This window comes from Thermobia domestica, chromosome 11, assembly GCF_964235325.1.
Source record: "Thermobia domestica chromosome 11, izTheDome1.hap1.1, whole genome shotgun sequence".
NCBI lineage: Eukaryota > Metazoa > Arthropoda > Insecta > Zygentoma > Lepismatidae > Thermobia > Thermobia domestica.
The window spans coordinates 17,490,127-17,516,659 of record NC_137464.1 but is presented as its reverse complement, the minus strand read 5'-3'; the positions used below and the strand labels follow the sequence as shown (position 1 = coordinate 17,516,659).

The 26,533-nt window shown below is 35.1% G+C and overlaps 1 protein-coding gene across 2 annotated transcripts in view; it reads left to right on the top strand.

Annotated features, from left to right (window-relative positions):
- Positions 1–11,395: 11,395 nt before the first annotated feature.
- Positions 11,396–26,533, top strand: part of LOC145663926 (CCA tRNA nucleotidyltransferase 1, mitochondrial) — a 35,501-nt gene continuing 20,363 nt past the window's right edge. Inside the window, exons 1-4 of one of the 2 annotated variants that reach the window (XM_081730128.1) lie at positions 11,396–11,539; positions 15,180–15,273; positions 21,715–21,929; positions 24,599–24,764. In XM_081730128.1, coding sequence (XP_081586254.1) covers positions 15,211–15,273; positions 21,715–21,929; positions 24,599–24,764 — 444 coding nt within the window. In that variant the 5' untranslated portion in view covers positions 11,396–11,539; positions 15,180–15,210. The remainder of the gene's footprint in view (positions 11,540–15,179; positions 15,274–21,714; positions 21,930–24,598; positions 24,765–26,533) is intronic. The other variant, XM_081730129.1, reaches the window with a different exon arrangement.

Sequence of the window (26,533 nt, the reverse complement as noted above, 5' to 3'; positions counted from 1 at the left end):
TTAGATTAAAAAAAAAAAAAAAAAAAAAAAAAAACAAGACACGAAAAAATGATAGATCTCCTTTGCTGATAAAATATCTCTTTATTATTTCTAATATCACTCATGTTGCTATCTGAATGGACGAGCACACACACACAAAACGAAGGCAATAAGTTCGTGTGTAATAGTATATGTTTTCCTTCACAAAACATTATTCCAAACAATTACAGATAAGTAATATCGGCGATGCAGTGATGAAAAGACCAGCAGAAAAAACGAAGCATCCCTTTCAGTTCAAACTTAACGACACTTCGATTGTTTATGATAAAGTTTTGAAGAACGGAGAAAATTTGATTTTGAGCCCTACATTACCACAGCAGAGAATAATCCCTTAAAAATTTGATACGGCAAAATCCGACACTGATCATATGTTTCAAGCACCGGATGAAAAATACTTTGAAGCCTACGACTTGGTATTGAACACCATATCAGAAGTCGTATGGTTCGGATTTGACGTTAATCAGTATTTCCCGTCTCATGTAGCCTCGCTGCTGAAAGGGATGTTAAAATCAACTCAACCATAATCAGAAGATTTGAGGGCTATATTTCAGGGAAGTGCTGAAGCATATTGAACGGTTGCTGATTAATGAAAAATCTGTCACATATCTTCAATTTTAATCGAAATATATTCAAAGGACATATATTTTGATGACTTGAAAGCACAGTTAAGAGATGCTTTCCTCCAGGGGCGGATATAGCCTCCAGGCGGTGCCCGGTGCGCCCCGCAACGAATCGCTCCCAAAACGCAACATATAAAAGAAAATTTTGGACTGAGTGAACCAAGTTTTAAATCGTGAAAATCGATGCGGCGTCGTGGAAAGAAGGCAAAGCTGTGAAGCAGATGCTGATGTCTGCAAAAAGATCACATACCTATTTAGTGCCTCCATATCAACTACTGACTTCCTACAGACTGAACATAGTGTTGAAGTTAACGACCTTGCCTCATCTGCTACGAGTAGAAAATGAACAGGAAAACTCTAGTTTCATGAATGCTTAAATTAGTGCTCCCACCATACCAGTTACTAATGTCATGTCAGAGTGGAAAATGAACAAGAAGGCTCCACTTCCACGAGTCTTGAAATTAGTGCGCTTCCAAATCCGCTACAATTGTTGCTGTCGAAGAAGAAAACAGAAAAGCTTCAGTTCTAGTGATGTCGATTCCGAAGTCAGTGAAAACATTGAAGAGCGTAATGCAGCAGGGCACAGAGCAATGAACGCTTTCATTCGTCCACAAGAGGATTAGTATATCCTGAAATTTTGGATTTCCTTCTCCGCCAACCAAAATAAAGCATACCCTTTAATCCTGAGTTTGCTTATGAACGAGCAGATGGAAGCAACAAGGCTTGGCTGTCATATTGTCCTGCTCAAAATACGTTTTCTGCAGCGTGTACACAGCTTATTCTACAGATCGAACAAACGCGTTTTTAAAGGTTCTGTACGTGACGAACAGAACACTAAACGCGAATATCAGCGAGTAAGAGAACACAAGTCTTCCAAAATACATCAGACCAATCTAACATAAGAGAACGTAGTGTTAAGGAACTACTTCCTCGTGGGCAGATAAAACAACGGCAGTATGAGATTAAGAACAGATAGGCAGCGGAGATGCATCGAGTTGTCGAAGTGCTGAAACTCATTGGTGAAACAGGGCTCACTTACAGAGGAAAAGGAAATGAAGCAGCTACAGATCATGGAAACTTTTTGGATATTATTCTTTTGTTAAACAAATTTGATTTTCCGCTTAAAAGTAATTTAGTGAAGGCCAATCGAAAAGATTAAACAGTCATATCATGTACCAGGAAGTAAGCATGATTGTGGTCACATAACTTTAAGAAAAACACGGTAAATTATATTTTGGATGCTATGAACAAACTTATCAGATAAGATATTTCGAAAGAAGTCTCTCAATATGGAATGTTTTCTGTTCTGTTAGACATCACCTAACAGACCAGTACTCTGTTGTTTTACGATATGTTGTTAAAACTGTTTTTAAAGAAAGAATTGTTACATTATAAAATGCATATCTACCACAAGGGAAGTATCTTTGCGGTTTACTGCAGGAAATTCTGCAGAAGTTGAACCTTGTATTAAGAAGTGTATTGGAAATTCAGCCAATGGCGCAAGTAACATGTGAGGACAATATTCGGACTTCTCAAAATATATATGATCAGTTACACGTGCCATGTTATGCTCATACACCCAATATTGCCATATTCGATCGGACAAAAAGTTGCAATGATTCTGTCATTGTTGTTCTGCTGAATGACTGCGGTATTTATAAGTGAGTATTACCTGCGAATAGACATTTGGAAGATCAAATGTTAACCAAGGCGTCTTACAGTTATTGCGGAAACAAGATGGTGGAAAACACTCTGCTTTGCACAAAAAAAAAAAAGAAAAAGAAAAAAGTTTGGTCATATTCATACCCAGAAAGTGTTTTGTACACAGAGTTGACCATAACTATGAAGAAAATTGCTTCTACAAAAAATATCAAACCAGAAGTTAGGTGTGTAGCGAAAGGGAATGTAAAAGATCATATAAAGTTCAAATCAATTCAGACAGCACAAGTGTTCCCGAGAATATTTCAAATGACGACCCCCTCTGTCAAACTATCTCCAAACACAGGGTTCTAGTCGTATCGAATGGTGCAGGCTACTCTGTCCCAACTGAAAGAGCAGAGAGTTGATTTCGAATTTGTTAAGAATTCAGCGTTAAGATTTGCAAAATGAACCAATAACAAATTTGAACGTGATTTCTTTGTTTCTACTCACCTGTTGACAACTCGGCTTTGGAGGTGAAAGGGGATGTTTCCTTATGAATTTGAAGATGAAGCTGCTTCTGATTCAATGACCAGATACTGCATCGAAGTATTCAACACAATATTGGATACTATAATTTCGAGTATTTCTTCAATATTCAAGAAGAGAGATACTTTATGGATTGTTTAGACCCATAAACCTAGCAACTTCAAGCAAGTAAGAGAACTTCCATACACGGCTTTCAATAAACTCACCTTCCGAAAAAATCCAGTAAAGAACTTTCCAAGGATTCTATAAATGTCTTCTTTTGGACTTTTCAAAGAAGTGAGAATTCTTGAAAGTCAGTCTTGATGACAAGTTCAATCAAGAAGAAACGACTGATTGTGCTGATGGCACAAGTGATTCAGAATTAGAAGAAATACACTTCTTCACATAGTCAAGGAGCTAATAATATCTGAAAGCCCTCTAAAAACGAAATTGGCACAACCCACACTACATCTAAGGTTTGATACCACAGTTTGGTAGAATGGGTTATATATAAACACCCTAGTAGTATGTCACGTCAAAGTGTGATATCACTAAGTTTTTGGACTCCATTTTGTGTTTTGATCAGGTCACATTCGGGATTCGTTGGCTTAAAATGTGCGTAACTCCGGTTAGAATGAAGTGATTTAAATAACTTTGGCACCATATAAAAGACAATGAAATGCCCTACTACATTTGAAGCCAACAAGTACCGAACGTGGCCGGAGTCACTTATCACTACCCAAAATGGCACCCATTAAGTTAATGATACCACAATTTGGCGTTACATTCAAGGTTTGAAACCACAGTTTGATAGAATGTGGTATATATGAACACCCTAGGTAGTATGCCATGTCAAATTGTGGTATCACTAATTTTTTGGACTCCATTTTGTGTTTTGATCAGTTGACTTGTTCACGTTCGGGGATCGTTAGGTTAAAATGTGCATAACTCCGGTTAGAATGGAGCGATTTAAATAATATTGACACTAAATGAGAAGTAATGAAATGCTCTACATAAAAGATGTTATTATTTTATGATTTTATTCACCTTTTCACGTTAAATTGCATCACTTGCAATAGAACTACATTTCTATTGTACTACTAGTAACTTCTTAAATGTCATCCTCATCACTACCTGAGTCATTTAAACGTCCATATAGGTATATATGTGGGTTTTGGTATTCTTCATTTGCCACACAAGAACATGCTTCAGTACACGAAAGATTTTTGCACCATGCATGATTTTTGCAACGTGATTTGAAACAGTGACATACGTTCAGTTAGTCCCTTTGGTGCTGACTCTTTTGTCATCCACACAGATTTAGAATACCATCGTAGTGCGCCAGCTGTTTTCTTCAGGTGATGGGAGATCTTGGTTTGGAACTAATGTCTTCTTCCAGATAAAGTTGATAATTTGTACGCTTCAGGTGTTGCAGCAGACCGTCTGTTGTTGAAGGCAGTAGCTCGTTTCTCTGTCTTTTTGGCACAATAACAGGTATCATGCAGCATCAGTTTTGAGGCTAGCCCTCTCATTTTGTGTGTACAACTTACAGACGAATGATTCACATGCTGAAATAATATCTTCAGTGACCCAACTTGCAAGCATCTTTCTGATATAGCTCATTTTCGCACAGCATTTTGAAGAGTCTTTTCTTTCCAATTGCTGTGAACGACCTCGTGGAGTCACAGCCAGTCAGTGCATGGAAAGGTAAAAGTGTATCGCATTGCCTAAGACCCAAATCAACAGCCAGCTTGGGGTATCGGAAAGAGCCTCAATTTAACTTTTACTCCTGTATAAAACCATAGTTCTGCAGGTCCAATTTTGCTGAAGTGTGCATTGCATAGCAGTGGCGGCTGGTGGATTGTGGTTTCGGGTATTGCAGTACGAACGATAAGAGACAGAAGTTGACTCATTGACTAATCAGCATAACTTTAGATGCAAATGCTATGTGACATGTTAAATTAAATAAAATTCTGTTTTTAAAAAATAAAAAATGCAGAACATTTTATCCGATTAATCACCTTAATTAATAAGTTCATTCCCCTCTCTTTGATTGGAGCAAATCTGTCTAATACATGCTGGTTGAACTCTGGTATTCTTATTGTCAGGTCTTTTTCGATGGAAAGCATAACCAATGGTGATAACCTTTCTTGGGACATTCAATTCCTTGAAAGTGTCAATTCTTTCTCATGTGGAAAAAAACTTTTCGTCTTTTGCTGACGCCATAGGTACAGTTAATATTAAATTCAAAGCTTTGTAGATTTACTAAATATTTTTTCTAGATTATTGCGAACAATTCATTCTAGCAAACTCAGTCCTTTACAGTGATCCGAATTCCTCTTCAGCGTCGACTGAAGAGAGTTCGCAGCAGAGATTAGTGTTATTAAAAAATGTACATTGAACACACTTTATTCATAGTTTATCCAGGAAAATTTAAAATAAATTGATGAAACGTATCTGGTGCAAACAACACTACTGCCATAAGATATCCTGTAAATTTAAACTGGATTTTTTTTTCGAACACTCTCCTGAATTGCCCTTTGCTTGTTTTTGTCTAAGCCTTAATTGCAATTTTTTCCTGAGTTGAAAGCTGTTCAATGTTTTTTGTAAGTTATTTACAGAAGTCATGGTATACAATTCAATCAGAATTTGTAGGTTATTTACAGAATTAAAGCACACACAATAAAATTAAACCTAATAATTAAAAACCAAAACAGCTGATACAAAATAGGTATTGGTATGTGAATTCCGAATGTCACATATTCATACATCAACACACACACACATGTGCGTAAAAGAAAACACTACATTCCAAATTATCCGTCTTGCTTGTTACGCAATGCACGATGAACACAATATACTTCCACATGAGGCGAAACAATGCCTACCAATGTGATATGTTCTGGAAGGGAAACCTCGAAACCCGCCATATGAAGGATTAGCATGTAACAGAAGCCAAAAAAATCAAAGAACATCAAAACAAACAGCACTGCTAGTTCTACACCCAGAAATATTAACTGGGAGGGTTCCAAAGTATTTGAGGAAGGTCCAATACGTCTACATAATATGGAACCTGTCTTATACTGAACCCGAAAAGGCGATAAGTAATTCTTACTTACTGTCACTTATATTTTTAGAAAAAATGATAGAACGATTAATTTTATAAGAAAAAAAGATTACGCGATGAGGCGTAAAATAAAATATTTAGCCTACATTAATCGTTTCTGTGTTAGAAAAGTATAGTTTATTAAGAAAGTCTACAAATGTTAGGCAAGTTTCGAAATTTTTGGGAGGCCCGGACCCGGTGGACTGCCTCGTGGCTACGCCCCTGAGCATTGCTAATTAGTCCCAAATTCAATGTGGCGTTCCCCATCATACAGTTTTATGTGGAAATAACCAAGAGTATAAAATATACTTATTTTATAAAAGAAATATGTTTATACTAAAATACTATCCACAGAGGTGGGGGGGAGGGATTCTACATACTGACTTATTAATATTTGATTCACAAATTACTGTAGAAGAAGCCTTCATTATCAATATAAGCTAAGAATTAACTTGTAAATGTGGGTCTACTTTCATTTGTTTTCTCCTCTACCACATATTTTCTTTCTTATTTTGTAATTCTGCAATCACTTTTTTTTTTAAATTGTCTTTATATTGATTTGCTTCAGTATGGTCCCGTAATTTAAAAATAAGAATGCATAAAAACAAATTCCATTTGTTAATTGTTAGCGAAATAAAACTCAGAAATCTTATTTAGCGCGAATAACCTTCTCGTTCACTGGAAACTGTGCTGTGTTGCAGAAGCACTGCAACGACCAGTCCCTTTAACTTCTGAGATAGGGGAAAGGAGACTTAACATTTTCTCCAATTCCCGCGCTGAAGGAATCTGGTCGTTGCATGCTCGCTGCAACACAATGTAAATTAGAGACTCTCTGACGGATTATTTTTCGCTTTTTAAAATGGATTAACGGAACGGACAGTTACAGAAGTAAAAAATATGTTATTTAAAGTGTATATATGTAAGTATTAAAAAGTATTTTTCTGTTCTTTACTACTATTGATAATAATATTTTTTTCTTGAAATACTTTGGTCGTTGCGCAACGCTGCAACACTAACATTAGCCGCCACTGTTGCATAGTACAGCTATATCTGTGTCAGGGGATTGAATCACGAGTTTGTGGTCCTTACAAGTTAGATGCCTGTGCAACATGTGGAAGTAAGCGTGTACATGCTTCTCCATGATCCGATGTTAGAACCACAAGTGCTTACAGTGTCCTCTAGTTAACTGTACTATTTTTGTCCCATTCCTGAATCCTCCACCAATAACTATCTTCTGTCTTGTCTGAAGCTTGTGCACTCTTGTGCCATTTTGCACCAAGTGTTAGTCAGAAATTCACAGTGATTCACCTTACTTTTAGAATTTGCAATATATTTCGACCACTGTTTTGGGATTGGTATGTTTTTTTTTTTTTTTTTTTTTATGTAATCCTGACTTCTAGTCCTGTAGGAACTCCTCTTCGGTCACGTTCTCCAGCCTTCATTGACAGTTCATTATATTGATCAAAAACAAAATTGACTTGCATGCATCCATTAAGACCCAACGCAGCAGTGACTGCATAATAATGCTTCTGTAGAGCATCTCATCTCTCATCTAATGCCAACACTGTTTAAATCGCTCCATTCTAACCGGAGTTATGTGCATTTTAACCTAACGACTCCCGAACGTGAACAAGTCAACTGATCAAAACACAAAATGGCGTCCATAAAATTAGTGATACCACAATTTGACGTGACATACTACCTAAGCTGTTCATATATACCACATTCTACCAAACTGTGGTGTCAAACCTTAGATGTAATGTATATTGTGGTATCATTAACTTAATGGGCGCCATTTTGGGTCTTGATTATGTGACTTCGGTCACGTTCGGGACTTGTTGGGTTCAAATATAGTAGAGCATTTCATTGTCTCTCATTTGGTGCCAAAGTTATTTAAATTACTCCACTCTAACCGGACTTATGCACATTTTAAGCCAACGACTCCCGAATGTGACCGAAGTCACGTGATCAAAACACAAAATGGTGTCCAAAAAATTAGTGATACCACAATTTGATGTGACATACTATCTAGGGTGTTTATATATAACCCATTCTACCAAACTGTTGTGTCAAACCTTAGATGTAGCGCCGGTTGAGCGAAACTTTTTTTTTTTTTTAAATATTTAGCTCCTTGACTAACAAGGAGGGTGAGTGCAAAACGTGTTGCAAAAAATGTCGAATGAGTTTTTCTTTTTAATTTTGCAGGGTTGTAATTTGTTCAGTAATGCGTATCCAGGTTTGCTACTAGCATACAAATTTCTATTCACTTTGCGCGTAACTCAGGTAACATGTGGAAGAAGTTCTTTCAAAACTGAAATACATTAAACATAGGTTAAGGATTACCATGTCTCAGGAATATTTAGAAACATATATGTTTAACTCTGTTGACAGGGGCTTGTTAGCACTGACGTCTCTGGCATGTAAAATTTGGGAGGAGGTATCAAAGAAACTGACTTAAATGGTACAACCTAGCCCACCTGTTTGTTACCTTCCATAGCATTTGTTACCTTTCTGTTTACCTTCACGGACTCCCTGAGATATATCAAGAACTCTGTTATAATCGTTTCACAGTCTGAAAATTATATTCCAAATAAGTATTATTATTATTTTTTATGTTATTCTGTCGTTAGTAAATAAATTAAATTAGAATAAAATATTGTATATTTTGTATTTCAAAATATTGTGGGGAGCGCCCCCCCTCCCAGAGACGCCCGTGCTTGTTAGAGAATTTTTCGAATGATAGACTTTGTATAATCAAAAAGTAGTACACTAAAATGTCTGCTAATTTTGTAATATAGTATACGTATTCCCAGTGGCGGCGATTGGACGTTAAAAGTGGGGGGGCAAGACATGATCTGAATATTTGTTTATAAATGTTAATTTACCTGGTTAATGCTAACACTTTGTTTGCCGAAAGGTTGTATAACTAATAGGATACTCTCTTTTTCAGTTAAAATACCGTGTATCGTATTTCATATTTTATTAAGTAAATTGACAAGAGCAACGCAAGTAGGTACTAGCCCTTTGCATTATTAAGCGATGGAAGTGTAAGAAGAGGTTTGATTTCTTCCTCATGAACATCTTAAACTTCTGTCTCGAAAATTGTAACAAATTTGCAAAACATATAAATAGAAAGGATAATATTAATCATATTAATGAATAATTAGACTTGTTTTGCAAAAGTAACATTGAAACCGGGGATTAATGAACAACTTACATTTTTAATTCCACACATTCTATTAAATTTATGTTTTTACTCTTAGAAAGACAGTAAACACTACGAGTGCATGCTACGATATTTAAAGGAATATTTTTGTAGCTTCCCGAAACATGTTCGTTGCCATTAGGTGCAGTTTTCACTTTCTTGGAATATATCTAAACTCAACAATACTTAGAATCACTCCACGCTCCAGTTATACAAAATAATTCTGAAACCTAGAATTATGTTGAATTCATTAAATTTAGTTGTATATATACTCGTACACCCCTAAACACACCACTTCACTCGTATGTTACACTGCAATGGAAAAGGTAGTTGTTTCTTATTACTCTGTTTCTATTCAATATTCCTTACTATTAGCAAAAAAAGAAAATAAATTTTAGAAACTGTCAATTTTTATGCAATTAAAGAATAACTCGTAAAAGTTTTTAGCGAAATGTTATCTCAATTAGTTTCAAAGCGGCTGAATCACATTGTAAGAAATGAAAGTACGCTGGAATTATTTCGCTCCAATAGGTTAAATTTTAGACCATTTTTCGTGGCATTTAAAACGCAATTCCTGTAGCTTTCTTAACACCACGGGAAGAGAAATAACCAATACGTATTCACGCAACGGCAAATATATTCTATGAACTAGTAATATGTACAATAACTTTACATTTCCAAATGAAACTCTATACATCAATGGGTCACTTCAGAAAAGTGGGGGGGCAACTGCCCCCCTTTGCCCCCCCTAATCGCCGCCCATGCGTATTCCTTAAACTTTGTGTAATACTTTAAGCAATTCAGAATAATATGCTGATGAAAGAATATATGGGTTTTAATTGTTAATTGTTAATACTGTTGACTTATTGTAGAAAGAAAATTGTGCAATTTGATTTGTGACATTGAGGTACTAGTGGTTCTTGTGGGGAAAAGCGCCCTCGCCCTCCTAATGATGCCTATCTGCCTCTGGGCTTGGTACAACTGGTAACACAATCCCTTGTTAACGGTAGTGGTGCGTCAGTTCAATTGATACTTGATAGTTCGGGACAGGCCGAAGAGAAAACGTTTTCCAAATAGAAAAAAAAAAAAAAAAAAAACGAACTAGGGCAGTGATGGGCAAACTTTTCTAGAAGAGGGCCAGAGAAAAAGAAAGGACAACCGTAGGTGGGCTAATACAATTTATGAAATTAAGAATGATAGCGAAACTACATTTGACGTAATTCTTGTAATATTACGTCCTATTAATGATTAAAGTTTCTCAATGAAGTTCAAACTGGAATGCAGTCATGGGGACTTACGTTTGGGTACTTTTTTTATTTGTATTAAGAAATTCTTAACAAATTTAATACATTATTACATTTTCGTGATCCAGGAGGCAGGCCCCCTGCCCCCTTTCGGGAGCTCATGGATTCAGTGACACTCAGAAGAAAGTTAATTGCTTATCGGTCGCTCAGTTTTTAATACAACTCTTCCGAGGAAACTCCATTTTCATTTCATTCGTCAGTTGGGTATCATGTCACGAACCAGATAGGACCTTTCAGAATAACGCATCTGGTCAGTGGCCTGTAGTTTGTCCATCACTGAACTAGAGCAATCCGAATGATTTCTTTTTACTATATCTAGATTTAGTGTACCTATTTTTTAGTGCAAAATGTTTTGTAACTGATAAATTAAACTGACTAAAGTGAGATACCTGTTTTTTATTCTCCCTTAAAATGTTTTTTTTTAAACATTAAGCATAATAAACCTCAAGGAGAAAGAGAAGTATAGAGAAGGAGAAAAGTATTTCTTTGCGAATACAGACGTATTTTACATGTATTTTACATGTTTTCATGTCACTGTTTTTGTTGATTATGCTTACTTTCATGTGATTTCGAGTTTAGCGTCCCTTTGAGCAGTGAGACTATATGATGCATGGACTTACGGTTCACGTGGGATCATGGGCGTCTCTGGCGGGGGGGACGGGGGGGACGCGTCCCCCCCAATATTTTGAAGTGAGATAATCTAACATTCCGCTAAGATACTAGCAGTTAGGTCATTTCCTTTGATGTCCCCCCCAAATTTTACATGCCAGAGACGCCAATGGGTGGGATCTAAAACTCACGAGGTCAAGCCGGGAATTGAACCTGGGTCTCTCACACCAAAGGCGCGTTCGCTAACCTCTTAGTCACGAGGAGCTCTTCTTATGTTTATGTACGATATACATGTTTACTTAATATAGTAAAGCAAAAAGAAGAGCAGAAACATCGTTTTCAGGCTAAAATCCGACAAATATCTGTTTCAGCGACTTTCGGAGCTGAATTTAGTGACACTTTGTTAATAACAGTTGGTAACAGTGCCATTTCATCGTCTGCTATTAGTGCTAGTGCAATCGTAGAAATGTGAATGTACATGTGAGAATTTGTAAGTTCATTTTCCTGGTAATGTTTAAATATTCGTTGAAATTTCCAAATTCACTCTGTTTAGAAATGTGATAATTTGCAAAACTATCGATAGTCTTGAATACATAGAAAGATTTTAGTTCCTAGGACATTACTTAGCAGATGATGAAATTTCAGTACAAGGCTGTTTTCTTTCTATTTGCTTCACATACTTGATGCAGCGATTACATTCTGAATTAGGTTGATAAGAATATGAGTAATTACGAACGTTGACTACATACCATTGTTACATAATGTATGTTTTACAGATAGAGAAAGAGCAAGTATATCTATCTATATCGATATAGTATGTAACAGTATAGGTTTTCAGATTTAGAATACCCCAGTAATACATTTTGGTGGTGCTGTTAAGAGTACTATGAATAATAATAATAATAATAGCGTTTTTTTTGTTTTGTTTTGCTCCTTACCGATTTCCTAAGACTTATTATCCTAATGCATGTCCAAAATATTCGCACGGATTGATAATGTATGTGCAAATATCATGCTCTGGAAATATTTACGTACTCTCCTATTCTGTTAAATAATTATATCGGGAAATTCAGTTGTACGGCCGCGGTGGCTCAGTGGTAGAGCGTTGACCTCTAGTGTATGGGGTCCCGTGTTCGATTCCGGCTACCGCCAAGTGAACTTTGTGGTGGACAAACACCGTGTGCGTAGATTTCCTCGGGGTTTTCTCGTTTCCTCCCACTTACTTCATTCCACGATTTCATTCATTTCTCATCATCATCGTCACCTTTAGCCTAGCCGGCATCACGTGGGACGTAAAACTCAAAGATTTCATTTCATTTTTTCACTTTATGAGGACGGCCTCGTACGGGTATCCGCGCCTGGACGTATGCCACAGAAACGATTACAGAAAACAGAAACCGACTTATAGTAGGTGGCACTAAAAGCGAAAATGCTAGCTATCGTACCGAGACTGCGGGCGGCCTGCGCGGATGTACGTCCATAGGAAGCTGGCGCGTCAGCGGCGGTGGGTGTGCGCTTAAACGAGGATATTGTAAGAAGTACTTGATATCTCATTTACACATTTTAACCCTATCCCTTATAATTGTTTTATACTATGACGTTCCATTTATAAACCTAAAATACGGTTTCTTCGTGCAAAAATGCTTCCACAGTCGAAATTAATATCCTATTTCATACCCACTCACTCATTTTAACCATACCATTTTAATGACGAACTATTTTAAAGCAATACGTGGATTTTGCTCGTAGAATTTTCATTTTTAGCGGTATGTTGTTCTTAGGCTCGTTATTTCAAATACTTTTTGATTGGCTATGCAGCTTGAGAATTACCACCATACATATAATATATATTACATATGTAGTTCCGTAGTCCACTGTATAGAGCTACTGTAGTATCAGATTTTCAGTTTACTAGATATGCTTCCACAAGAGGATTTGTTTGGGATGTGTTGAGTTTGAGTCAGTGGCAGTGATTGAAAATAGAATATGGTAATAATATTAGGGCGGCTAAGTCGTAGAAGTTGCATTATCTGAAATCACTAATCCTTAAAGTACTTAGGTCTATATAGGCATTCGTAGTGTATATTCTGTGTGCATTGCTTCTCTAATGAAGCCTTATATGACAGGTCACTTTTAGATTATGTTCTTTCTACCTTTATATCATCATTATAGTTTTCATGTGTTTTGGATCGAAAGATCCAGTATATTTCAATCAAAAATTTTCTTGTAGGCCTTATATCTGGAGAAAATACATACAGTGTAGTCGAACTTAACTATCACTTAACTTAGTATGATGTGCTTATTCCGTAGAAAATAGCCTACGAAAACTCGACTTGGGGGCCGTTCGTGGCCCCTGATCCAAAAACTAATTTTGATCCATTTTTGGTTTGTCACAAAAGAAAATGCATGTTTTTCAGGGGATAGTATTTTTGCCCCTTAAGCAATGGAAAATACAAAAAAATAAATTCGCTTATTAATATAATTGACCTTATTAAAACTTTTAATGCTGACGATCCTGGTAAAACAATAAAATATTAATTACGTTTCCAAGTGCAGTTTACACAATACATAACACAAACAGTGTAGTAAAGAGGGAAGCTGTTATATGGTAAGTTCCACACAACAGAAACATAAAATTCACTTGCATATTTAAAGTTTATTGCAGGAATGTAGCATGTGAGTATATGACGTAGTGGGTAACGTTCTTACCTACCAATCAGCTGATCCATGTTCGAATCTTCATCAGGTATACTTTTTTTTCTTGCTTTTCGTCGAAGGAACAGTTATTTAACGTAGTATTAAAGTTTTAGATATGATTTTGTTCTGTTAGATTTTTTCCTCAATTTTTTTAAAGGTAATAATATAAGGCTACAAGTATAATTCTAGATAAAATGTAAGGGTGTTTTAGATTTTTCCATTAATAATATATAGAAAAAAGCTTACACGGAAACTAAATATACACGTAATGGAAACGAAAGTAGCAAGTGTCTGCCAATTGGCTCAGTCAGTATTTATCTCTAGGAGATGATCAATTATGCCTGAATATAAAATTTCAGGTTGAAGTGAACACGAGCAGAGAAGTAATAAGGGTTTAGAGTTCAGCATTGAGAGTCTTTGAGAAATAGAATTTAATGCACACGAATGAAAAAGAAAAAAAAAAAATAAAAAGATAACTTCTAACAGGGTTTGAACACATGAACATCTGATTAATAGAATATTGAATCCAACCGCTCATCTGCTTCTTATACGTATCTAAATTGTTCAGCTAAGCTCTACTTAATTTTGACCGATTACGCCTGCATTAAAATTTGTTTCTTATTGAGTTTCAATGCAAAACTTCACTTCAACTTCCAGAACTTTTCCCCGTGTGAACTTCCACCAGAAACTTTCTATTTAAGCACATTTGACCATTCTCTAAATCAAGTCCAGGAAAGACATCACTGCCACATGTTGCGTACCATTGGAAAGGCTGTTTCATCACCTTTCAAATGTGCTGTGTCTCATCTCAGTAGAATAACTACAGGATGAGCAATAAGCAACTTAAGAACAAAAATGGTTTACAACCTGTAGCTCTCAAACCGTTGAAAATTGGTCTCACGTTTATATGTCTATTTTGTTTAGAATCACTCATACTGTGACTTCCCAAAGTATTACCCTTTCCCTCTGAAACATCCTGTGTGTACATATCAAGTGGGTGTTAAAGTAACCCCAAAGCTTTGATTCTGGGAAAATGATTGCTAGTCTTATGATTGTACAGTTAAAATAAATCAACGAGAAGTTCCTCCACAACGTGCGATGAGACTGCTATATACACAACGGTGCGGAAGAATATTGAGTTTCTTCGTAGCTAGATAATTTCGGAGATATTTCTCTTTACACAATCCACTTGACATATATAAACTGTGAATGTTAATGAAATTCAAATAATGAAAAGATGACCGGCTTGGGGATCGAACACAAATTTTCTGAGTATGTTAGAGTGAACGCATGGATCAATTTCCGACTCAGTCTCGCAAATATTTTTACTGTGACTTCATTTAATTCGCTGTATAGAAGGTGTAGTGTAAGGAAATAATAATAAGTTGTTTCCTTCTTTTCGTGTGTAATGAAAATGTTTCATTTGTTTCCAGACTTGTCATGTGATACCATTCCGTAAAGGAGATGGTTGTTTATCGTCACCTATTACAGATTGTTAAATTAACACATCTGCAACGTACGTGTTTGGTAAGTGTTTCTACACGTTTATTTATTATTGTTCCGATTGTAAAATACTTATTCCGTAACCGGTTATGGATTTATGGACTTTATCATTTCTTCGTTATTTTGTTTGTGTATCGTATTTCAATTATAGAAGGTTCGATTCCGGGTGGGAGCTCATGTGGTTCGGATTCCACGTTAATAATCAGTAGGTCCACGTCTCATATAGCCTCGCTGCTGAACGGGACGTTAAACTCAAAATCAATTCAACTCAATTATAGAAGGAACCTCGCGGAGCGGAGTTGCTTACGCTCTCGTCTTTAGTGTAAGCGGTCCCGGGTTCTGTTCCCGGTGAATACGCTTAGTTGAAAAAAATGTAAAACCTTTTTCAGGTCAGCCATCCTAAGTGAGGTTTTCCTTATTCACACCAGGCAAATGCCGGGATGGTACCTAATATACAGGACCCAGGCCGCTTCCTTCCTTCCCTTTCCTCAGATAGTGTGATCGACGAGGGATACGTAACGGGCTGACATGGTCATAGATGCCGAAAGCCCAGAAGTCTATAAATCCTAATCTTAATTATAGAACGCCGTGGGACTGAACTAGTTAGTAGTGCTAACCTAGAGATTCTGAGTTCGATCCTTAGAATCGAATCTTTCACTTTTACATCAGACTTAGGCGCTCTACCAAAGGGGGCACGGATTTAGTTATGCAGCTTTGAAATGAAATGAAATCTTTGAGTTTTACGTCCCACGATTATGCCGGTTAGGCTAAAGGAGACGGTGATGATGAGTAATGAATGAAATGGTGGAATGAAGAAAGTGGGAGGAAACGGGAGAACCCCGAGAAAACCCACGCACACGGTGTTTGTCCACCACAAAGTTCACTTGGCGGGGGCTGTGATCGAACCCGGGACCCCAAGCACCAGAGGTGAACGCTCTACCACTGAGCCACCGCGGCCCTCCAGTTATGCAGCTTTCAACTTTGGTGCTATGTGTCGCTGTTCTATTCCAGGCTATGTGAATTTGTGGTGGATAGCACCGGATCGATGGATTTTCTCTGGGTTATTCTGTAGTCTCGTTCTCAGGCTAAGCACAAGGATCTAAAGCTCATATTTTTGGTCCCAAACAATACGTTTGATCTTATAAAAAAGCATAGGTGGTGTATATTTAACTTTTGCTTTTTTCATGTAAAACTATTTCCCCTCCATATCTTTAATCTATTTGCTCTTTGAAGTTCCCTTTTTGAGAAACGTAAACAATAGAGCTTTCACCTTAGGTGCGTGGGGTTCCTGGTTCGATCCCAGCTCGTGCCAAGTGAGCTTTGTGGCGGAGAAACACCGTATTGGTTGTTTTCTCGGGGTTTTTCCGTTTCCTCCCACTTTATTCATTCCAACATTGCATTCATTTTTCACTATCTCCTTTAGCCTAGCCGGCATAACCGTGGGACGTAAAACTTAAATATTTCATTTCATTTTCAAAAATTGCAATTCTCTCTCTTTCATTATAATATTTATAAGTCAATGCAAAACATAATCATTATAAGTTCCATATGTAGCTCACAAATTTGGAACCCAGTAGAAACAAATGAATAACAAATACTGGCAGAATACGTTATGCTTTACCTGTCTATAATTTCATAATCATTCATTTTCATTAATCATCCGCCTTCTTTAGCCTACAGAGCCTGTGGGACGTAATTTTTTTTTAAATAAAAAAAGATATAAAAAATGCTTTGCCTCCGAACTACCTTGTCCCTTGGAATGCTTATTAAGATTTTTTCCTCAATTACGTACAAGTTCTTATTATCAGGATGGTATCTCTTCAAAGTTTGCACCGCTTTCTATGCAGCGTAGTTGAATTTGGAAGACAAGGTACATGTTGAAATTTCATTACTGTAAATACACATAAATAGGGAGGGTTTATATGTAGTGTATTCTTAATCAGAATAATCTGAATTACATAGGAACCTCTTTGGAGTTACGTTTCTTTATTTTCAACATGGACGGCGTTATGCAGGAACTGTTCAACTCAAAGTTTGAAATCCAAATTAAAGCTCTCGCAGAAACAAGAAAGCTCTCCGTGGGTAGTTTCGGCAATGTCTGAACACTCGTATCCTCTTACTAGTGACATTGTAAGTAAATGTGTATCCACCAACGTTGCCATAGTTTTGGCCTCTGTTATACTCTGATTTATGACTTACACATGTGGGTTTAAGAGGTCACTTTCCTCTCTTTCTTTTTCCCCCTTGCCGTGGGTTTTCACTTTGCTCTTTTCTCCCCCTCGCCATCGAAAGATACATGCTCTATTTTGTGTTAATGCTAGTTTAAAAAAAAAAAAAAAAAAAAGATTTTTAAGTACACGACCACATCAATATTTTAATATTTCAGAGTACATCATATTTTTATTGTCAGATCTATCTATAGCAAGAAATCATGTGTAATATTCACTATTTAATGCAAATGTCATAATTTATTCTTAAAAGTATGTATTAAAATACACATCACTTTCAACTATTAAGGAGAATGAATTCTGTTATTATTTATTTATTTTGCTTATTTCAGCTTTGTTTCGATAAAATTAAGAATATTAATTAAATAATGAGTGAAATATTTGCTTTTAAATGACTAAAACAAGAAACGGCTTTTTGCAATCGATTTAGTGTCCCAGGAATACGTTTTAATCTCCTTCTTGAATTCGCATAGTTTGAAAGTTTTAATTACAGTAAAACGATACTCACTTGTTATGTCATCAAAATGTATATGCTTAAGTGGAGGAATAGGGTTTAAAATGTATGTCAAGAATAGGATATTTCGTGACATGTTAGGGAGATGAAACAGTATATAAACTCATTATTAAAAGTAAGTGAACACTTGCTCCACTATTTTGTGAAATTCCGCTTTAAGAGGAAAAATTCTATAATTATTTTCTCAATATGTAATAAAAGATACAGGCCACTCCACTAAATTTTCTCACTCCAATTTCTTCAAGTATATCATATTATGCTGTAGTTATTGCTTAAACATGAAATACGAGCGACATTATGTTTTGAGGAAAGTTCATTCGAGGAAAATTACCTACATGATTTTTTTTATATTAAGTGACAAATGGAACCCTCGTATATCAGGGTTATTAATTGAACATTTATTTATGGGGTGTCAACAAAATGATTTACGTAACATTACAGAATTATTAATGATATATAAACAAAATCGATTGAGTTGCTTTTGAGAATGTCATCCAATAATAAACTCACTCCTATTAAGAAACTATTCCTTGCGGATTTATTCGGGAGAAATTACTTAGCCCTATTATAGGGTTATTAATCAAATTATTATATATCGCCTGTTTCGTATCTGAAAAAATCGTCCGAAAAAAAAACTCACTCCAAAAGTGAACTACCCCTTGCCTATTTTTCAGGATAAATGATTTATCTCATATTATCATATTGTTATGAATCATGTATTTATGAAACATGAAAAAATTGTTAGAGGCGTTTCCGAGAAAATCACAAATTTTGATTTTCATGTTCAGTAAACTACTCGTAGTTTTGCCAGTAGTAAAAGAAAATCGAAAAAAGCCGCCAGAGAATCTTATAAAAACCTTAAGTTTAAAATTACGTCTCGATACGTTGAACCGTAGTTATGCCTTCTAGGCGACCAAACATATTTTCATTGGGACGAACAGATGTCCAGAACTCCGTTTTGAGGCATGAAGAGGCGATCCAAATTACAAATTCTTTTAAATCTCGATTTTTCCATTATATTGCTATACTTTCTTACATCCTTGAAAGTAAAAATAAAATTTTTGGAAAGAAGACAATCGAGACTGTCTTTTCTCATAATCACTAAAAAACTGCTGAACCATTTGAAAAGAATTATGAAACAGCAGTTGACTCGAGCTGGATTTTTTATGTCCCTTTCGTTATAATAAGTATCCTAAGAGGTATTTTTCTCCACTCTCTAACTCATTTATCCAATCATCATGAGAACTGATAGACTCTTTCAAATGGATTTTGCAATGTAGGTAACAGTTGACTCGAGTCGGGTTTCTTTCATGCCACTTTCATTAAAGGCATATCCTAGGGGAAAAGGGTTAAAAAAAAAAATAGAATATATTGAAAGCTGCTAAACCCTTCAAAATCAAGTTTTGAAAATAGCACTGGGTCACCTAAACATTTATCATTTAATTTAGATTCAAATACCTGTTCTAAATGCGAAAAGGTGGTTCAAATATGATACACATTTCAAGTATTCTACATAATTCTACTCTTCCCGTGAACGCCAGTTCTTCAGCCACTTAATAAATAATTTTATGATTAGCGGTAATAAAAATAATAATTTACAAAAGTTACAGATAACAAAGGACTAACAAGGACAAGTTGTGTGATGTGTGGTCAGCACATTGCCTAGGATTGTTGTTTCTTAACTCAAGTAAATTTTCAATTGTCTAAAGATGTAGGTTTAAAACTGTGAAAACTATGTGCGCTTGATCGGAAATCGATCCGAAACAAAGCATATTAAAAAGCATATTAAAGGAAAAACAGTTAAAGAAAATTAATTAGGACGACCTATGCTCTGGTGTAGAATTTTATAAAAATAATCGATGTAATATAATGTAATTATGTAATAAAGTAATTAAATATAATGTAATAAAATGCAAAATATAATTAAAATACATTACTCATAAATTTCTGATCTCATGTTGCCTTATCTATTATGTTAATGAGAAAGTTAGATACTTCTACATCATACATCCAAGATATTATTTGATTAGAATTCCAGAGTATTTTGTATAGATTAAAATCCCATCCTTCTTTCTCAATAGATGTATTCATGTTTATAACTTTAAAAGAATGCACACTCCAAAGTAGAGAAGGGGAAAATAAACACATTAACTAATATTCCTGCATATGGTTCATTCCTCTCCAAAGGAAGAAGGAAGATTTTTCCACTCAAAGTGTCAAATAACAAAACAACAAACCATTTGGAGTTTCTACGTTTTTTTTTTTTCCTCCGAAACCTTTCTCAAGTGACAGAGAAGAATACTCACTTACCCCTCTGGTCGAAAATTGTCAGCTAGCTTGAATTTCTTATCAACACCGGATTTCGGAGAAAATATCTGTTAACTACAATGTAGTAGGAGGAGAAGGTTAATAGGTCAATTTTCCTTATCTCCCCCCAAGGTTTTAAAGATGTTTCTAAAAGTTTAACATCACTATTAGATGGAAGGGGATAGTTAAAATTGTATGTTTCTAAAAGTTTTAAAGCTTTTAAATCTTCATTATATATTTCTTACGTTCAACTTTAGGTACGTGATCCGGTACGTAAAGTCTATCAATTAATAAGGGTAATATTTCATAGGACGTGAGAGAAATGTACGAGTGTATACGAATTTCTTACGTATGATTCTTTTAAGAATTGTTGCTCCTCGCAATGGTGATGATTTAAATATACAACATAACATGCGATGAAGTATGAGTTTCACCTAAATATATAAACGTAATTGTACGTTATGTGGTGTATTTTTGTGTCGTGTAAAGCAAACTAATTACCAGAAAATAGAGAAAACACTATCATATATTTGAAGACACGGTGAGCGCTTTATGTTATGACTTTGGATTTTAATGAGACTCCCAATTGTTTTCATATATGTAGGGCGATTGTAAATGATTCATCGAATTTTAAAGTGAAATATTGCTAGAACTATTCATATTGTGCTAATGATGAAACGAAAGAACACGTTTGAAAGTTTAATTTTTCATATCTGTAATCTTTTGCTCGTGTAGATAGATGGCAGCACAAGCCTAGTTTCCAAAGTGGGGTCTGTGCAGCAGAAAGCATTCTGTCTGGTGTCTTTGAAATATGAAAAGTTTTTTCCATTGTTACCGTACAACATGCATTCCGTAGACAGTATGCAACTGCACCGCCAGATCACCGAAGCATTCTTAGATGGTATTTACAGTTTAAAGACAGTGGCTGAGGTAGATGGAGAGTGATCAAGTACTCCCAAACAGCCTCTCTAAAATGATTGTGCAAGTACCGGAGGTTCTGAAAGATGGATATTTGGATAGTTCACATACTAGTTTTTCAGTGATATCTTAACCCGACTACAATTAGTCTTAAAGTAGTGGAACTATGGACGTTTAAAGTTCACTTTTTCACGTTTTCGGCACCCTATACGAAACTATGCACTTTCGACCACAGGTCCATGTGAACTTTTTTCTTATTTTGATGTAGGGAATCTATTCCCAAAATATTGTGACAAATTTTTGTAACACCCTGTATATATATAAAAGTTGTTTGGTCTTAGTTTTTGCTCCGATGAATTTTATATTGATCTGTAGGAAATTGTTAAATGTTACATATTATTCTGAGCGGATTATACAGTATTCTACTATGTAAATTTCAGCAGGTATTTTGTAAAATTCTGTAATTTTCTATTGGTGTTTAATATTTTTTACTTGCAGTGGCCAGGATTAACACTTCTTCAAAAAAAATTCATTTTTGGTGGAAGGGCTTGCTGTTCCTTTTCAAGTCATGGTTTTAAGCATGATCAACAATTAGTTACGATGAAATTAGATACACCAGAATTCAAATCTGTCTTCACTCCAGAACTGAACCTGTTATCGGAAATCTTTCAGAAGTATGGCTATGAACTAAGAATAGCCGGCGGGGCAGTTCGGTAAGATTTAGGAACTTTTCCACTTTTAACTGTAACTTTAAAATTTCCTTTAGTCTTAGAAAAATTGCTCCTACCTTGCAACCCGAACTTTAGAATCAGAGCATGTAAATTGAACCGACTTTTTCTTCTTTACAAAGTTTTATATTGAAGCGTAGGTTTTTATGGATGGACAGTACCTATGAAGAATGTTTTAGTGGGTAGTGTAGTAACAAAAGATGGGTTGTAAAAGGGTCCACAGATATCTTGAAACTGTGTGCTTTTGTGGTTCTAAAGTTCAGGATATAAGGAAAGAGTTTTTTTTTCTAATAATAGATATGCATCCAATAGCTTCTATCAGTAAATATTCCCTGTAGTCTGTTATTTCCTGTTTGTATCTAGCAAAGAGAGAGAATCAAATATACTTTATAATACTCAAGAAACCTGTATATTAAAAATCCTATAAACTCGCCAAAGTAGTATTCTTTATCATTGTCTGACTGGCTATAATTTCAATAATCTTTCGTGAACTGCCACCTCCAATAGAGCACAGATTGTTGTACGAGGTAGGTACGTCCCTTTCCTTATAGATTTACCTTGTGTCACATCTAAGATGTTCTTACCCATTAAGAAAATTGCTCTGATAAATGTGTTACAAAATTATAACTATTGGCTAAACATTGACATAGAGCGTAACTTTATATAAAATTTATTAAAAACCATTGCCAGAACGAACTTAAAAGATTGGAGAGATGGAGTGGAAAGGATAACTGTGATTATTTCAATATGTAAAAGTAAATCTTTTTATCCGCACTTTCTTCTGTTTCTCGAAAAAATTCGCAAAATATCGTCTCTTTATGACTTACGGTTCTCGAGATATGGCTCCTTAAATCTCCCGAAATTCGAACTTTTTTGGCCAATATCTGGAGAACGGTGGCCACCGGTTAATATTTGATACCAAAATGTTCATCATCCTCTTAGGTATTGATCAACACCAATATGATCTCTCTATGACTTATGGTTCCTGAGATATGGCCCCTTAAATCGCCCGAAATTGTAACTATTTTTTTTGGCCAATATCTCGGGAGCGGTAAGTTATAGAGAGATGATATGGTGTTAATCAATACCTAAGAGGACGATAAACATTTTGATACCGATATTAACTGAATGCAGCAGTTGGTCATAGGGTTTACAGTGGTAAAATTTACACAGGTTACATTCTGTGGTAAAACCTACATAGGTTTTATATACTGTAAAGTGATGGTTTGATACTGAATCAACTACAAGTTGTACTTTTTTTCGGTTAGATAGTGACCGTGATATTTGTATAGTGTGTTCGTAATATACATTTTATTTAATGTTAACTAAGAACTCACAAATAGTTGAGTTTGGCGTATTCATCGATTTTCATATTTGGAACAACAGCGGCTTTCTAAATAAGGGTATTTGTGCTGTAAGATTAGTCATATTTGGTTAAGAAAAATATGCCATTTTCTATTATTTTATTTTAAAACTAGCTGTAAACACTCGTTACTGCCGGGTCTTAATTCAGACTCTAGACAAGAAGAGACGAAGAAGAATGTTCTTAAAGGAATGTCTCCACAACCATTCCGTTGCCCGGGTATTTATACTCTGATGTAAATATGTAATGCGGGTTGCACACAGTCGAAGCGTTCTTAAAAACAACTATAAACGCTCATAAATGTTGACATCTCAATCCTCCCCCTCGAGCCAAAAATCGAAAAAAACAGCATTATTTATTTTAATATTCGTATTTATTTATTTGATTTATTTTTAGTTTTGGACAAAAATACAGTGTATTTTTTTTTAAAAAAAAAAGGTAATACGATTTATTTTTGTCAAGATATTTGCATATCCTCTCCTTATTTTTTCATCATTATCGTCATCATGGAAATTACACTTAGTCAGGGCGTATAATACAATAAAGACATGTATTCCTTAGGACATTTCGGTGCCGAAACAGTGTCAAGAAGGGGAGTAGTTGTAAGAAGATAGAATCAGCAATTTAATAATGTTTATGTCAGTGTGGTAATTGAAAGGGGGAAATTCCCAGGCACCTCTGAACACTTTTACGGAACCTCGTTCCCTTTGTGCTTTCTAGGCGGGGAACTTGGTAACAACACCAAACCTTCACTGCTTCAAAATTTGTATTACTAATTGCTTATTTGTGTTATTCAAATTTGTACCTAATTTTTAACAAATATCCGTTCTACCTTTTCTGTATAATTCTGCTTCTTAAACTAGAAGATAAACTATTTTGATTAAATATTCGTAATAATTTCAGTTATGCATATTTGTAACTTAAATTTAAGGTGGTGTTTTAGTAATTCACAAATTACAGTTATGTGCATACTTTATGGAGACGCTCCCACAGAGAGTACCCAAACACCTTTATACTCTATGAAAAACTGAGTCTTTTTGAAGTCTTTTGTGAGAAAAATATTGTGAACTGAGAAATCATAACATTTTCCATTTTCCATGTACAGGGGTATTTTCCTGCAAGTAAAAGTTTCTTTTGGAATGCATTGAGAAATTAACACTTAGTTTGCAAGAATACTTTCTAAGTATATTTTAAGCACACACTAAATCCCCACCTCGAAGTGCTTCAATTTCCACACTGGTTTATGTGTCTAGATAATGAAAAATCACTCTGTTTCTCTTTCTGATTGTAGAGACATTTTGATGGGGAAACAGCCTCAGGACCTGGACTTCGCTACGACTGCTACACCCGACCAAATGAAGGAAATGTTTACTGCAGAAGGCATTCGAATGATCAATACCAAAGGAGAAAAGCATGGAACAATTACAGCACGCATCAATGACAAAGAAAACTTTGAAGTAAGCTTCTTTTAACCAATTGTTCAACTTATTTGTAAGTTTTCTACAATTAATGTGCAGGCAATGCAGTTTGGAGAAAATTTAGTTTCATTGTACTGTGTATACTACGAGTGGTACAGTTTTATTATTTTTAATATAACTTTTTGTTTTCGCTATATCTTGTTTTCGTTTGTATAGAATAAATGTATTTTTACGCGAAAAAGATTTGAATAGTTCTTAATAGTTTGATAATAGAAATCTCTTTATTGCAAGGGAACGAAAATCGTCCTCTCAAGTGACTCCTCATCTTTTGACTTTAGACAGTTGTCACAGCTTCACGCACATCGCCATCTTCTTCAAACAATGATCGAACTGTAGACTATTGTACTTTAGGTTCAGTATGTCGCTTTCCAGATCCTCCTGATGTGGTTTCCTGAATGTAGAAGGTATCCTGTAACATAATATTCTATTGCCCGGATAAACAGACTGTAGACGACGTAAATCCAATATAACATAGCTTTGTGTATGCACATGAATGAGTATACACAAAACTGTGGATGACAGCTATACAGTGAAAAATTAGCTGCAAACATATCATAAGTAGACACCTAGACATCTATAAGGCAACACTAACAACACAGGAGATATTTATACTTTGGGCTACAGACGTGATTAATGAAAACGATTCCAAACGCCAGATTCACATATAAAAGGTTCGGCATATATATATATATCTCGCTTTAATCACCAAGGCGGCTTCCTTCCATAAAATCATCGTGACGACGTAAACTATACATCAACCTGGTTAGTTACAAATGCTAATTTATTAACATTTCCTGTACTTAGCTCATATATGGTATTTAGTATAATACAATCGAATCTCGACGTCATCATACTCAAGTTCTAGTAAAAATACATAATAGTTGACTCACTTATAGATAAATGATCCACTACAGGCACCTACAGTGATAGTATAAAGGATTAGAGCATATCGTTAGGTGAGGTTTTAGCAGTTGAGGGCCCTGGACTTAATTTACTCGAACATAGTTTCACTTATGTTCATCTTCGAACTATATTTTTTAAATTATAATAATTATTTCTAATTGTATTGAAAAAGTTTAATTGTCATCATCCATAAAATCAACAAATCACTGAAAAAACAGTATCAGTTAATCCGTAATTATGCATAAAACATATTACATATTCGACGACAATATCTATATATCTATTTTCTACTTTTTTCTTAAATCAACAACTTTTCTTCTTCTTTTACACTAATTAGATTTCAGATGTATATCTTTCCAGAATGATTACACATTTAATGTGTTATACATTTTAAATTACAATAATTATTGATTTACTAATCTTAGTTGTAAATAAAATAACTTATTAAGATTAATAGGAATATTTAAATCTAAGTGAGTCCGAATTATATAATTTATTATAGCAAATAACCTCTGACAAGAAATATTTTAAAAATGTATTATCGTATATCTCCGGGGACGGAGCTACTCAAGGAGATGTCAGAATTTATTTCTCTGTACGGAACAAATCTAAAATTTGGTCCGTTACACAGTGATGCAGTTCCATGTCAACATGAACAGGGGAAGTAAAATGTTAAAACAGTGATTTAATCAGACATGATGTATTGTTCTATTGCACTCGAGATGTGAAGAAAAAGAACTATTACGTTAAAGAGTTAATATAATATTTGATTTATTTTTTTTTTAAGATTTATTTATTCTATCAGTGTTCTAATCAAAATAATTATAAACGTAAAAAATAAAATG